The following is a 15935-nucleotide window of genomic DNA, read 5'->3' on the forward strand; positions in this document are numbered from 1 at the left end:
ATCTGTAGCATCTTCTGCATCCCTGAACCGTCTGGGGAGGGAGAGCTGCTTTTGTGCCTCTCAGCCCTCTGGACACTAACCAGTTTCTAGGACGGAGCCTGGAGACGGCCCTTGTCTTTATGGAGCTGCTCTCTGCTTCCCTGAAGTGGCCAGGCGATGGCGCTGGGGTGACCCTCCGCTCATCCAGGGTTTCCTGTGTGGGTGGCCTGACCAGAGAGGAAAAGTCTTGGCCATGGGGACAGGACTGTCTGCCTCGTCATAGCGGGAGCGTTCTCTAGTCCCACTGGGATTATTGCAATGTGGAGAGTGGTTGAGGCAGCTTCCTCTTAATTCCAGTGAGGATGCAACGAGGGGAATGGGCGCGGGGAAATTCATGGGGCACCTGTTACAGGTGTGTCTAAGGGAAACGACAGTTGGGCCCCTTTGTGGAACTTGTGGGATTTCTGTGCAGCAGCATCTCGTTCAACTGAGGGAGGAGGACCCATCTGGCTGTGGCTGTGGGGACTGGCCTTAGGGGCCTAGGGGTGTGCAAAGACACCCCAGAACTACTGTCCCTTCCCTTTCCACCTATGGCTGGACATGTGTGTGTATTGGTATCAACACTGATTTGTATTCCCATAGGAAACAGTTCCTCCTGACAAACTATGACCGTATTTCACAAGAACAGCTTGCTCACAGGGGCAGCAGGGGTGGGGGAGAGGTGTCTGTGGCCCCAGATCTGGGTGGGAGCTGGGATCCATGCTGAGGAGTGTAGAGGCCTCAGTCACCGTCCTGCGGTTGCCGGCAGAGACTTTGAATCATCAGAGCAGGGGAAATGACCCGCTCATAAGGGTGAGACGAGCAAACAATGAGGGGCAGGGAGCAGACCCCTGCTGTCTCCCTGAACTGCCCCCCCTCGCAGCCTGCTTAGCCCCCGTCACGGCCTGTGCTGGCCCACCTCTGAAGCCCCTTCCTCCTAATGCACTCAGATGCTCTGGTCCTTTGTGGACCCGCCCTGGGCCTCAACCCCCCCTTCCCTGCTGGCCAAAGCCTCTTCTCCCGGTTCTGAGTTCTGATTCCTTCCCCAGGACCCAGGCAGGGGTTGGGACAGCAGAGACTCCCTAATTCTCCCTCCTCCTCCCTGAGATCTTGACAATCACCTTTGTATGTTTCTCTGATTTTAACTACTGTAGATACTTCATGTGAGTGGATATGATATGTCCTTTGATGAGTGGCTTATTTCACTTAGCATAATGTCTTAGAGGTTTATCCATGTTGTAGCATGAGACATGGTTTCCTTTTATCTCAAGGAAGGAAACATTTCCTTGTGTTTTTAGACCCCCATTATCCCTTCATCTGTTGATGGACATTTGGGTTTCTTCACGTCTTGGGTATTTTGGATAATGCTACGACGAATGTGGGTGTGCAAATATCTCTTTGAGATCCTGCTTTGAATTCTTTTGAATACATACCCAGAAGTGGGACTGCTGGATCACATGGTAGTTATATTTTTAATTTTTTGAGGAAACTTCATATTGTTTTCCGTAAGGGTTGTCCCATTTTACACCTCTCACCAACAATGAGAAAGACAGCCACCATCAAGAACTTGGTATATATCCATCTTATAAAAATGTTTATGCTTTTAGCAGAGCTGTAGATAATCAAAATTATGTAAATCATATTGCCTTTGGCTTCTTCTTTCAACATTCTTACTTTAAGAAAAATGGATATATTAGATGTTCTTTAATTTTTTAATTATTTATAATTTTGCATTGTATGCATACATTAAAAATAATTTATCAGTTCCCTTGTTGGTGAACTTTTATAAATTATAATGTGACAGGGTAATCAGTTCCAGAGGAAAAGTTTTTCCTTTCAGAACTTTGAGTATTTATTCCATCGAATATGGCTTTTGTTACTGTTTTTTTCAAATTATGCCATCAATACACCCTTTCACGGTGGGTGATCAGTTTCCTTGCTAATTGTTTTTTGGAAGACTGTCTGTTGTCTTTTGTGTTCTCCAGTTTCTTGACGTGTGATTAGTTTCAGGTTAAAAAAATGTATCCTCCATGTGATCTATTTTGCTTCATTAACTGATAATACACATTCTTCATCTCATCTAGAACATAATATTATCTTTTTCATATGTTACTTCTACTCATTCTCTCCTGTCTCTACTTCTAGAACCCTGGATATATGTATATTAGACCATCTTATATATTCTCTGTGTCTTCATCAGCTTGGACGGCTATAACAAAATGCCATAGACCTGGTGGCTTGAGAAACAGACGGTAATTTCTTAACAGTTCTGAAGGTTGGAAGTCCAAGATGAAGGTGCCATATTCAGTTCCTGGTGAGAGCTCTCTTCCTACTTTTCAGATGGTTGTCTTCTTACCGCGTCCTCACGTGGCAGAGAGAAAGAGGAATCTCTCTTGTGTCTTTTCTTTTAAGGGCACTAACCCCATTATGAAAGCTCCATTCCCATGCCCTAATTACCTCCCAAAGGCCCTATCCCCAAATACATTGAAGGGTAGGGCTTCAACATAAGAATTGGTGGGGGGGATATACGTCCATAGCATTCTGCCCCTGGTACCCAAAATTCGTGTCCTTATTGTATGCAAAATACATTCATTCTATCCCAACAGCCTCAAAAGCCTTAACTCATTCCAACATCAACTGTAAAATTTAAAGTCCAAAGTCTGATCTAAACACCATCTAAATCACATATGGGTGAGACTGGAGGTACTATTCATCCTGAGGCAAAATTCCTCTGTAGCTGTAAATCTGTGACCCAAACAACTTAAGTGTTTCCAAATACGATGTTGGGACTGGCATAGAATAGACAGCCCTACTCCAAAAGGAAGAAATAGGAAAGAAGGAAGGGGTGACAGTTTCCAAGCTAGTCCAAAGCCTAGCAAGGCCAATCCCATTAGATCTTAAGGTACGAGAATAACCCTCTTTAGTTTGATGCTTTGCCCTTCAGGCCCGCTGGGGTGGCAACATCATCCCCACAGCTCGGTGGGGCAGCCCCACTCCTTCAGCTTGGTGGGGTGCCACCCACACTGCAGCTCTCTGTAGGGCCTCCACCTACACCATGACTCTCTGTGAGGGCGACAATCTCACACTTTGAAACTGAGACCCCCTGGGCCTGTGGTGGGATTGACAGACCCGATGACCTCGGAATCACCTTTGGGGTCCTTCTTCCCTTTTCGTCAAGAGGAGTACACATTCACAGCCAAATGGCTCTAGTCTCCCATTCTGTAGAATCCAAGAATTCTGACAGCCTTCCTCATTCTGCCTGGCTTTCTCTGTCCCCTTTAGTTCAAACTGGCAGTGTCCCTTCTCTACTCCTGGCCTCTGCTGAGATGACTAATTAAATTAATATCACACCTATGATCTCTTCTTCAAAGGGTTGCTCAGCTGCACCCTTAGAGTTTCTTCAGAACAAGCTTTCTCACTTTCAAATATGGATAGGCTGAGAAGTTTCCAAATCTCTAAGTTCTGATTTCTTTTTGCTTAACAATTTGGTCTTCAATTTATCTTTCTCCTGATGTGTTTTACTAGGAGCGGTGATGAGGAACCAAGCTACTTCTTCCAAACTTTGTTCAGAGATCTCCTCAGATGAATATTCAATTTCATCACTTACAAGGTCTACCTTCCCAAAAACGCTAGAACACAGTTCAGTCAAGTTCTTTGCCACTTTATAATAAGAATTGCCTCTCCTCCAATTTCTAATAATGTGTTCCTCATTTCTGTTGGAGACCTCACCGGAATAGCATCTAACGTCCATATTTCTGTCTGTTCATGATGATTTCTGTATTCTCTACAAAGATGGAGACTTTCTCTCCAGTGTGCCTCTTTTTTTTCTGAGCCATCACCAGAATCACTTTTAATAGGTATAGGCTGAAAGGACTTTATGGCGATTTCAGCTCTTTTTTAGCATGCACTTCAAATCTCTTTCAGCCTTTACCTACTATCCAATTCCAAGGCCACTTCCACATATTTAGGTATTTGCTACTTCTTGGTACTAAAATATGTCTTAGCTCAAAGGGCTATAACAAACTACCACAGACTGGGTGGCTTAAACAAAAGACGTATATTTCTCACAGTTCTGGAGGCTGCAAAGTCCAAAATCAAGCCATCAGCAGACTCTAGGTCCCTACATTTCTCATTCATAATTTCTGACCGTTTCTTTTCTGTGCTACATTTTAGCTAATTTTTCACATCTATCATCCATGTCATCCACTTCCTCTTTATCAGTATCTGATCTAACTTTTTCCCACTCCCTTTGATATACAGATGTGTGATGTTTGTATGTTGAATTTCATCATCCACTATAAAATATTCAATTTCAATGGTCAAGATTTACTAACATAAATCATTTTTACTGTTGAAGACAGAACATTCTTAACTGGAACTGGCACTGTTAATACAAGTGTATGATAGTGAATACAAGCCCAGCTAGTACAGTTTGGTGCTACTCCTTGATTTGGGTTAAGGTGCCAGCACTTCTGCCACCTTTGCTTTTGCACCATCAGTACCTATGTCAACACAATTGTTCCAGAGTAAATCATGAGATTAAAAAAGTTTCACCAACAGTTTGAATATTACAGCATCATGTTGTTTGTGATCAAGCGTGAAGTTCATCAATATTATCTAGTGCTAGTACTAGACAAATTCAAGGAAAACGGCAAACCCAGTCACTTTTTGTTTCCTTTTCCGTGTGAAAAGCTGTAAGCAACATGTTTTTGCCCTTTAAAGGGCTCATATGTCTCTGTTTAAAATATTCCATTCCTCTCTCTCTTTTTTCAAATTCATTAATTGATTTATTTGTTTTTAGCTGTGTTGGGTCTTCGTTGCTGTGCGCAGGCTTTCTCTAGTCGCGGTGAGCAGGCTTCTCATTGCGGTGGCTTCTCTTGTTGCGGAGCACGGGCTCTAGGCGCGCGGGCGTCAGTAGTCGTGGCACACGGGCTCAGTAGTCGTAGTTCGTGGGCTCTAGAGCGCAGGCTCAGTAATTGTGGAGCACGGGCTTAGTTGCTCGGCGGCATGTGGGATCTTCCCAGACCAGGGATCAAACCCATGTCCCCTGCATTGGCAGGCGGATTCCCAACCACTGCGCCACCAGGGAAGTCCCAATTCCTCTCTCTTTAAACATAAAGTGATTGGACTTAAAGCAGTGCTTAAAGTTTACCGGTACTATAATCCTTGTTCAAAATTGCTCTGTGGCATAAGCCACAATGCAGTGAATTGTTGACACCTCCAAATCCCAGGGAGGCCCCTGAGTGCTCTCTCAGGAGGAAACTGAGGTCAGGTGTATCTGATGGCCTGTGTGCTCTCTGTGCTTCTGGTGATATGTGGGGGCTTTCAGGTGAGTGCAGTGGGTAGACTCATGGACTCTTAGTCTTGGCTGGGGGAGACAGCACTGTCGGGTTTATGTTTCCACATTTGTCTCCTTTTGTGTTGCCTTTCTCCCAGTTGCATTTAGCCTGATGAGAGGGAAGGAGGAGATGTCGGTAGCTGGGCAGGTGGTTCTCCAGGAGCAAGTGTCAGGGACGGTTGTGTGGGCAAGATCCCTAGGCCCCGTCCTGGCAATCTTGCTGTGCACTGAGCAGTCCAGATGAATCGGGTCCTTGACCAGAAGTCCATGAAACTTTTGGCAATCTGGGCAAAATTTGGGATCTGAGGATGGGCTCAGAAATTTCAGCAAGGATTTGGCGGTATCTTACCCTCGGGCTGTTTAAGAGCCCCTGGTTTTGAATGGCATGAAGCACCAGAGAGCCTTTGATCACATTCTATACAGCTGTCCTGTGTGTGGCCCTCCAGCAGCAAACCTTCTCTGCTGTGACCTCAGGGCAGGCCCCATTCCCCCCCCCCCCACCCCGAGGCTCCTGCCCTGTGAAACATGAGGGTGTAACGCAGGCTGCTTGTCAGTGCTTGGCTCCTGGCTTGCCTGACGCAAGGTATGGAGTATCTGTTCACCTTGTGCTGATGCCCTTCCCAGAATCAGTGGGCTCACAGCCCAGACATTTATGCTGAGTCTGGGGGCAGCTGTGCCCTGAGAAGCCATGTCTTCTCACTTGGCCCAGGGAGCACCTCCTCAACAGACCACACTTATCATATGGGCCTCCTGCTCTTGTGCCCTCTTGTTTTGTTCTGAGGCAGGTGGTTGTGATGGCCAGTACTGTGGGGTCTTGTGATCTCAGAGCAGACACTGGAGGCTTACTGACCCCACAGAGGTGGACAAGGATGTGGGCTCAGGCGATAGGTCCTTTCTTGGGTTTCTGCCTCTCCTCCCTGACTCCTGACCCTTGCTCTCAAAAGCTCACCTTTCTGTTGTAGTTGCCTCACCAGGGGGCAGTGACGGGCTTTGCCCCGCTGAACTATACCCTCGGGGTAGGTGGCCACAGCCTGGCTTGTCACACACTGGGGAAAATCCTACACTGGGGAAGTCAGGATTGTGCCTTGCTGGGCTTGGAACCCAGGTAGAAAGGTAGATGGTGTGGGTCTGAGGGACTGATGCCCCAGCCCCAGGGCAGGTGACTTCTCCTGGGAGAGGTTGCCCATGGCCCCCTTTGGCCCCTCGACCCTGCAGAGGTGCTGATACACGCCCCCTGCAGGCCACAGCCTCTGTGCATAGGATCTGCCCCAGTATCACATGAGAAGCCGGGGCCAGGAGCCTCGCTCTCTCTGAGAGCAGCTGGTCATCCCACACTGAGGGGCGTCTTCTCGGACACAGGGCCCATAGCTGACCTGTAACTGACATATGGACTCTTCCCTGGGCTTTACCCCTGAATTTACCTCCATTCTTGTCTCCTGTCTCACGGCCCCTGCCTTTTCCCCCAGACACCGGAGATCTCCAGGCTTGGGTGGAGTATGGCATGTTGTCAAGCTCAGTGCTGTCCACCTCACCAGCCCACTGGAATCAAGCCCCAGGGAGCCTTTGAGAGAGCAAGACCAAGGACTTTAAGAAGACTACGGTTAATGTTAAGGAGCAGAGATTGTAAGATGAGGAATTTCACTAGTGTTTTTCAATCCGTAAGAAGAAGGAAATAGAAATTGCAGAATTGAAACTTGCACAGACATCAAGAAATAATAGTTTACAGGCCTCAAGAAATAATAGTTTAACAAATGCCCCATTCACAGAATCAAGGAAATGAGCACCATCCACAGGGTGTGCAAAGGAGGTGCCTAATCCCAGGAGCAGCATGGCCACGGCTCGGCTGAGAGCGAGGCATGTGCTGGGCAAGCTTTTGTATGTAATGTTCACCAAAGGGAACCTTGGCCAGTGATACCAGGGAAAGGCTATCATGGTGAAGGCCCACTCATCTCCACCACCCTCAACTTGAATCAAAGTATTGGCTGAAGAAACAGACTTGACAGAGACTTTGGCCACCTGGCCTGGGTTCTCCCTACAAAATGTCATGTTCCTCCAAGAACAGGGCAAGGAGTCACAGTTGTCCGAATCACAGACGGCATATCTTAACGGTACAGCTATTACAAATTTGCACCTTTGTTTGAAGGGAATTGTTAAGTGGTGGGTAGGGAGTGATGTGTTCCAGGGAGGATTTGGGCCCTCTGGCTTGCAGGTGACCCTCTTATCAGACAGGGCAATTCTGCCAATAACTCATCACTGCCTTCATTCCTCAGGTGGTAGGGATACAAAGGGATTAAAAGGGGTGCGGGCAGAGGACCGCCCTCACTGACAACACAGAGCCATCACCTACTGTCTCCTCAACTCCTCTGCCCATATAGCCACCGAGGGTGCCAGCTGCTTGCGTTCACAGCAGCTGTTGATAGCACACCATCATCCAAGGAGTTCTTGAGCACCAACTTTGCACTACTCAGCAGCATAATGGAGAAATCAAGGATGGTCCATGGAAATAGCTAAGGGTCTTGTTTTAGGGCAAACGAGCTTATTCTGCAATATGTGCTTCTTAGTTAATTGGGGTTCGAATGTCCTTTCTTGTATGAAATGATGTTGATAATGTTTGAAAAATAAAAGGTTGGCCACCCCATGAGAAACTATGTTTTTATCTGAGTGGGGTTGGGGAGCAAGAGGGAGTAACGAAAATTTTGGTTGTTGAAGTAGTGACAGGGCAGGGCTAACTTGTTCAAGACTGCCTCCCTGCAGGAGGAAGGCCGGCCTTCCTCAAGACTTCATGGACACTACCCATAGCCAGGGCTTACGGCTGTCATAGCTGGTGACTCAGCCATGGGCCTACTGAGCAATACAGCTGCAACCGCAGCTTGGCTCAGCCCTGACCAGCAGGAGAGAGGCTGGGCCTCCCTCAGCCTGACTGCTCGTTCCATGGAGAGGGACTGGACCTGGGTCCTGTGTGTCCCAGTGCTGGTCCTAGTTCCTGCCCACACGGGACCTGGGCTTCCCTGATTCTGCAATATAAACACCAGAGCCCAAAGTTTGGGTCCCTCTCCTGGACCCTGGATCCCTACTGGATCCCTGTGTGCTGGCCCAGAACAAAGTGTGCAGTGGGGACCCACAAACTCCCCACTATTCCTGTGACTGTGAACTGCCCCTGATAAACATGGCTCCAGCAGCCAGGGTTACATATTTTTAGGAAACTCTCTTATGGTTACAAGTGCAAAAGACTGAGAACTACTATGTAAAACTAATATTTGAAAACTTCACTCCAGTGATATTTGAAGAACCTCTATAAAATAACTAAACAAACATAATCGCATTTTATTCCACTGTGTCCACAGTCTAAGCTTTAAATTGTATAAAAATGAGAACGAGAAGTAGAATGCCTCCAAACATTTGGAAATTAAGATGCACACTTCTAAATAATCCATGGGTAAAGAGGAATTTCAAGGAAAAATTTTAAGATAAATAGAACTGAGTGAAAATGAAAATACAACACATAAAATGTGGAAGGATCCAGAGAAAACATTATTAAGAGGGAAACGAATGGCACTAAATGCTTATAATAGAAAAGAGGGAAGGTCTCAGATCAATAATCTAAGCTTTCACACACGGAAACGGGAAAAAAATTGCACAATAAAATCAACACATGAAGAAGGAAGCAAATAACAATACACTCTGATCAACTGGAGTCTATTCTCGGAACACAAGCTTGGTTTACTATTCAAAAATCATCAGCGTAATTTGCCATATTAATAGATTGAAGAAGAAACTCTACATGGCCACATCAATTAATGAAGAAAAAGCATTTGATGAACTTCAACACACATTCATGTCAGAAACTCTCAGGAAGAGAAGGGCTCTACTTCAACCCAGTAAAGAATATCTACAAAAAACCGACAGTGAACATCATACTTAATGGTGAGAGAATGAATGTTTTCCTCCTAAATTCAAAAGAAGGCCAGAATGTCCTCTTTCATCTCTCCTTTTCAACTTAGTACTGTAGGTACTAGCCAGTGCAGCATGGCAAGAAAAAGAAAGAAAGACACACAGATTAGAAGGGAAGAAATATTACTGTCCATACTCATGGATAGCATGACTGTCTGCATAGAAAATCCCAAGAAATCTCTAAGAAGCAATTAATAAGTGGCAATTACTTTAACAAAGTCTCAGGATACAAGATCAACACAAAAACATTAGTCATATTTCCAAATATTAACAATGAACAGCTGGAAACCAAAACTAAAAACACAATGCTGGGGCTTCCCTGGTGGCGCAGTGATTGAGAGTCTGCCTGCCAATGCAGGGGACACGGGTTTGAGCCCTGGTCTGGGAAGATCCCACATGCCGTGGAGCGACTAGGCCCGTGAGCCACAACTACTGAGCCTGTGCGTCTGGAGCCTGTGCTCTGCAACAAGAGAGGCCGCGACAGTGAGAGGCCCGCGCACCGCGATGAAGAGTGGCCCCCACTCGCCACAACTAGAGAAAGCCCTCGCACAGAAACGAAGACCCAACACAGACAAAAAGAAAAAAAGAAAAATTAAAAAAAAAAAAAAACAACACAATGCCATAAACAATGCTTCCAAAACATGAAATATTTGATTATAAATATTTTAATAGAGGATCTGTATGATACAACCAAACAAGACCTAAATCAATGGAGAGACATATCGCATTCATGGATTGGAAGACTCAACATAATAAAAGGTCAACTTCCAACAGAATTTTTTTGTCAACATGGACAAGCTTATTCTAAAATGTATGAACAAAAGGTAAAGGCAAAGGAACCAGAATAAGTAAAACAATTTTGAGAAAGCAGAATATAGTTAGAGGATATTAAGACCTACTGTAAAGCTATAAGTAAGACAGTGTGGTATTGGTGGAAGGATAGATACATAGTTCAATGAATAGGATAGAGAATACAGAAATAGACACATGCCAATACAACAAACTGTTTTGTTTTTACATAAGTTAAAAAGCGATATAAAAAGCAAAATCTCTAGTCCTTAGAATAACCCTAAAAGAAACACAAATCTGTTAAATGACTAAGCAAGACCATACAGTTAGTGGCAGCACCAGAAGCAGAACACAGGTCTACCTACTCTTGCTATGACTGAGCCTCTTCCTCTACATCTCCTAAAGGTCACTCTGAGTTGAAGAGGGGAAAGAAATGGGAGACCACCGTGATGCCACATCCCTGTGCTTTAACAAGTATGTTTCCTTTATATACTGGACCATCTATTTCAGATTTTATTTGAAGCAAGTTTTGGCTTGCTTCAGTATGTATTTCATTTTCTATTTATCACCCTCTTTCATTCATGGCAGACAGGCTCTAGAGGTCCTGAGAATGTCTGAAACAAAGAATGCTATAAAACACCTTAGTAACTCTCGAAAATGCTAAGTGGACCCTGAATCAAAACTTCAAGTTTCAGAGAACTTACAGCCACTAACGATCTGCAAAACAAACAAATAAACAAACAAACAACCCCACACCCTAGCGACTCTCAACCTTGGATCAAACTACAATATGTTGGAAGAGGTATTACTGAAAAGAGCTTGAAAGGGCAGCCTAAAAGGCAGAGGGTACAGAACATGGGCCACCCTGTAAAGGGAACATGGTTCATAATATTGTGAATCAAGGGGCTGGTTCACAATACTGGTTATGATGTTCAAAACTGTCAATCAAAGAGAGGTGCATTATTATATATTTGCTTGTTGCTATTGCTTTTCTGATTAGAAGATACAGCGTCACTTTAGGTAACTTCCATTTAATTTAATATTTATTTTCATTTTATATCCAGGTCACATTTTCTACATTAAAATATAATCATGCTGACTCCCCCCACCCCCTATACCCTCAGAGAAAAAAAGTGAAGAACTTTACACAACTTGAAAGAAAGATGGAATGCACAGAGAAGTTGCTACTGCACCCAAGTAACAAAGAACACAGAGAGACCAAACAGTAGACATGTCAGAAGTGCACAGAAGACAGCTCAGGGCTCGCATCAGGAAGGAGGAGGAATTAAAAGACTAAAGCTTTTAAATGCTATCACTTGTGCCATAAGATTACCCTGAAAAGGCAGATAGGTCAGAAAGCAGGACCAAATAGGGGATATTAAAGTTCTGCATAATTTTTTTTTTTTTTTTTAGAAAACCCAACAATCATATGTTCTGGAGATTTTAATGGTACTTAAAAAATGTATCACACAAATAGAAAAGTGCACAAATCCTAAGGGTGCAGCTGATGCATTATTCCAAAATAAACACATTGTTTGTAAGTATCACTGAGGTCAAAAATAGAGTTTACCAGCATTAGCAGGGGTGGCAGGGAAGAGACCAAACAAAACAGCTTGAAAGCCCTACACATGCTATGTAATAAAAACCATTATAGACTTTTTAACAGAAGGACAATCAATAAAATTAATACTAAATTTACCCCGGCAATGGCACATAGAGAGTCAGGGAGACTGGTGAAGATGCTGGCACTAACGGCCAAGGATGATGGGACAAAGGTCTGGACTAGGTCTTGGGACACAAAGAGTGGTCAGAGATCAGCAGCTTCAACATCGCCCAGGAACTTGTCAAAATACAGGCTCTCTGGCCCCACCCACACCTACCGAATCACAATCTGCACTTCAACAAGATCCCTGGTAGATTCAAAAGCATATTCAACTTTGAGAAACACTGGCCTAAGTTTTTTTTAATAGGAATGAAAAGAGAAGAGGATAAGATGTTTCAAAGGAGAACAATGCAAATTAGCAAATATTTGATGACTGGAGAATAAATGAAGAGGCTTAAGAATGCCCAATTCCTGAGCTTGGGCTAACTAGGGTAATGGTCATGACACAGAGGTAGACAGAAATTGAAAAGGGAATTGCTAGGCAGGTGGTCAGTTGGGAAAAGACTTTGGTTCTCACCACGCTGAGCCAGAGAGGATGGTGGCATAAACACAGGCTTCCTAGCTGGAGATGTGGGATTAGAGCTTCAGAAAGAGGGTAAAGGCTCATACATAGCAAGTTAGTCATCAGCATAGGGGAAAAAAAGCACAGAAAGAACAGGTAATTAAGCCTTTGGGAACATTAACAATTAAGAAGCAGGAAGATAAGAAATCAGGAAGATGAAAACAGAGGGACTGGGAAAGTCCAAAACCCCCAAAGCCAGAGGAGAGCATTGCAGAGAGGTTAAGAGCGAGGAGAAGTGTCAATGGAGGTAGGAGAGCAGAAGGCCAGTTGTAAGGAAGATATAAAATAAGATAGGAGCTAAATAAATGGATAAAGAAATTGAAGGTAGAGGGGAAGGAACCAGAGGGCTAAGAACAAAGACATGGCAGGCGGCTGGAAGAACCTCTTCTCTAATCAGAAGGAAAATTGTATGGAGACCAATGTAAATTCTCTCAGACTAGGAAAGAAGTCCTCAAAACTACATATGATGCTGTTTCTATTCATAGGAAAATAGTAATCTTACCCTGAGCAATGAAGTTCCTCTCAAACTTCTGCAGAAATTCCAAGTAAAGCACATCATCTGAGGTAAGGGCTTCTTCTCCAACTACGGCTTTCATGGCCTGCACATCCTTACCAATAGCATAGCATGCATACTAAAGAGAAAAAAAGGTTTACATGAACCTTTATAAATGGTAACGGTACTCTGGGCTATATAAGTGTATTGCTGTAGCTATCTTCACAGTATTTCACATTATTTCCAAACATAATTCACATATGCAAGTATTGGAAAGACTTTATTATACAGCAGTCTCACTAAGGAAGGAGTCTTCAGGCATGCAATACATAGACATTACTAACACTCTACAAAAAATACACTCCCTCAATATATCAGTGAGCTTCCATTTTGTAGAGCATTTAAAAATCACAACTTACACAATAGGAGAAATCCATCTCTAAATTCTATTCAAAAAAAAATATCTGGGTTATCAGTAGGTTTATTTATCATTTCTACTTTAAGGTCAAATGTATTTTTCTTTAATTATGCTTGGTATACAATCTCAGGACTATAGAAACCAAGGATTTCATAGAATATACACAGCTGTATCCCTTAGCGTTCTGGTGATTGCCTAATATGTTAAACAAAAAATTAGAATAGTCTTTCAGAAATACTCTATAATAAAGGTTACTAATAAAAACTTAATCGTCTTATGCCTTTTTTATTTAAAAACTACCTCATACAGCATTAGAGGTGGGTTTCAAGCATGTGATCTTTAATCTTTGTCATGAGCAGTTATCCTTATGAAAAAGACTGTTTGGCTCTAATGAATGTTTCTGTATTCCAGTATTCTATATTATATATTCTATATTAAAATTCTACTTTGATGGGGGGGAGAAGAAAAGTGATATGGAAGAAAGACAAGAGGTATAAGACAGCAGCATGAACTGAGAAAGTATTCATTTCTTTAAACACAATCCTGGAGAAAACATACCTACCAGCTGGTTAGATACATCGGCGTGATCCTTTCTGGTCATACCTTCTCCAGTAGCAGACTTCATTCACCGAGACAACGAGGGCAGCACATTAATAGGCGGGTAAATCTTGGGTAAAAGGGGAAGGGGGAAAATATTATATTTAAGTACAAAATTCAAGCTTTACTGGTAGTAAAGGAGGATTTTGAAACTCATTTTTATTGCTTAAATTGCATAAAACTGCTACATTTGTTTCCTAGATGATTCCTAATATCTCTTCCTGGTAAGAAAAGGAAGTAAGAAACATTTTACAGGTTAAGATTTCTTTTTGAGAATCAAATCCAAAAAGTAAAATCTACAAAACAGTACAAGATTCTATTAAAAAACTGAATTTTCAACATCTGCCTACAATAGCAAATCCAAATGGTCTTCTGAACTCTGACTCATAAAATCACACATAAAAAGATTAACAATAATTTCACCTAAAAGCTGATATCAGAAGCTGGCATCTACTAAAGAACCAATAAAAAATCTGTTTTTGATTATTCAGTCATAAAAAAGAATGAAATCTTGCTGTTTGCAACATCATGGATGGACCTTTAGGGCACTATGCTAAGTGAAATAAGCCAGACAGAAGAAGATAAATACCATATCATCTCACATATATGGGACCTTAAAAAACAAACAAAAAAATGTCAAGCTCACAGATAGAGAACAGACTGGTGGCTGCCTGAGGCAGGGGATGAGTGAGCCAAATGGGGGAGGGAGGTTAAAAGGTACAAACTTCCAGTTATAAAATGAGTAAGTCATGGGGATGGAACTTTCACAGCATGGTGACTATGTACGTTAATAATACTGTATTGCATATTTAAAGGTAGCTAGAAGAGTGGCTCTTCAAAATTCTCATCACAAGAAAAGAAGTGTTGTAACTATGTGAGGTGGTGGATGTTAAGTGGACTTATTGTGGTGATCACTCTGCAACATATACAAACATCAAATCATGACATTGTACACCTGCGACCAATGTAATGTTACCTCAATTATACCTCAATTAAAAAAATTTTAACAATAAAAGACAAAGAAAAAACTCTGAAAAATCTGTTCTTGTATTAATAACAAAAGTGTGTGTGTTTAACAACGGGTGGGATCTAAAAACACTCCACGGAATAATGGCAACTAGACCCAGAGTTTTGTCCAGAGAGTAGTGAGAAAAGCAGTTTCCCAGCAACACAGGCTGACCTGAAGGAGGCTAGTACAGATATTTAGAAGGCCTTAAATGCCAATGAAGCACCTGAATAGGTCCACGTGAAAGTTTTCAAACTTGCTATTGCTATTATTATTTTTAATAGCAGCATCATTCTTATCCTGCAAATAAATCTCATTTTTTAACTAAGGAGTTAGAGTGGCTAGAGTTCTGCATTCTTTTCTCTACCAGAATAATTTTTATTATTATATGTGACCTGGAGGGAGTCACTCACTCTTTGAGACCTTGTTACAGGGAAGAACCAAATCTGACTACACGGTGGATCTGTTTCTTTGACTTTAACCTTTGCCTTCCGCTGCTTTTGTTCACTAAAAGGATACTGTCTGTACATAATGGCCTGCCTCGGGGAACCCTGTTCCTCTGCCTGAATGTCAAACCAAAGTGCCTTTGTTCAGGGAAACATACGGACTCTGTCCACCTGTGGATGGCTGCAATTAAAAAGAAATTAACACATCCCCTCCCTGAGGCTGGCCATTCCAGGGGATATTCGCAAAACTTATGGCCCTTTTACTTTACCTCCTCATCTCCTCCCCATCTCTGTGCTATAAAACAAACTGGCATCCAAACCCCGATAAGATGGTGATTTTGAGACTTTAGTCTGCCGTCTTCTTGGTCTGCTGGCTTTCCGAATAAAGTCGTATTCTTTCCCTCAATGCGTCATCTCTGATTTATTGGCCTGTCGTGCGGCAAGCACAGCAAGCTTGGACTCGGTAACAACCTTAGTTTATCCGGATGCGGGTGCTTTGTACCAGGTGAACTCTAAAGTTTTCTCTTCTGTAGATAAATTTACCTCAACACGTTCCAGAAGGTAAAAGAATAATCTCTCCTTCTGCTTGATTAAAGTAAGCAAACATCTACCTAAAGTGCACTTAAAATATTTGCTTTCCAGACATTTATGTAA

The 15935-nt window shown here is 43.0% G+C and overlaps 1 protein-coding gene across 12 annotated transcripts in view; it reads right to left on the bottom strand.

Moving 5' to 3' along the window:
• LOC309653649 (V-type proton ATPase subunit B-like) overlaps positions 1-15935 on the bottom strand; it is a 248640-nt gene that overhangs the window by 111002 nt on the left and 121703 nt on the right. The window contains exons 1-2 of one of the 12 annotated variants that reach the window (XR_014259324.1): positions 13795-14938; positions 12824-12953 (exon numbers count right to left, since the gene is read on the bottom strand). The exons of 8 other annotated variants lie outside the window; for them this stretch is intronic. Coding sequence is in view for 3 of the 4 variants with exons in the window: in XM_082478517.1 (XP_082334643.1) it covers positions 12824-12953; positions 13795-13857 (193 nt within the window). In the remaining variant the exon portion in view is untranslated. Of the gene's footprint in view, positions 1-12823; positions 12954-13794; positions 14945-15935 lie in introns of those variants that run through there. 3 more of the 12 variants (XM_082478517.1, XM_082478516.1, XM_082478514.1) reach the window with 3 other exon arrangements.

This window comes from Balaenoptera physalus (assembly GCF_965194825.1).
Source record: "Balaenoptera physalus genome assembly, contig: HAP1_SCAFFOLD_752, whole genome shotgun sequence".
NCBI lineage: Eukaryota > Metazoa > Chordata > Mammalia > Artiodactyla > Balaenopteridae > Balaenoptera > Balaenoptera physalus.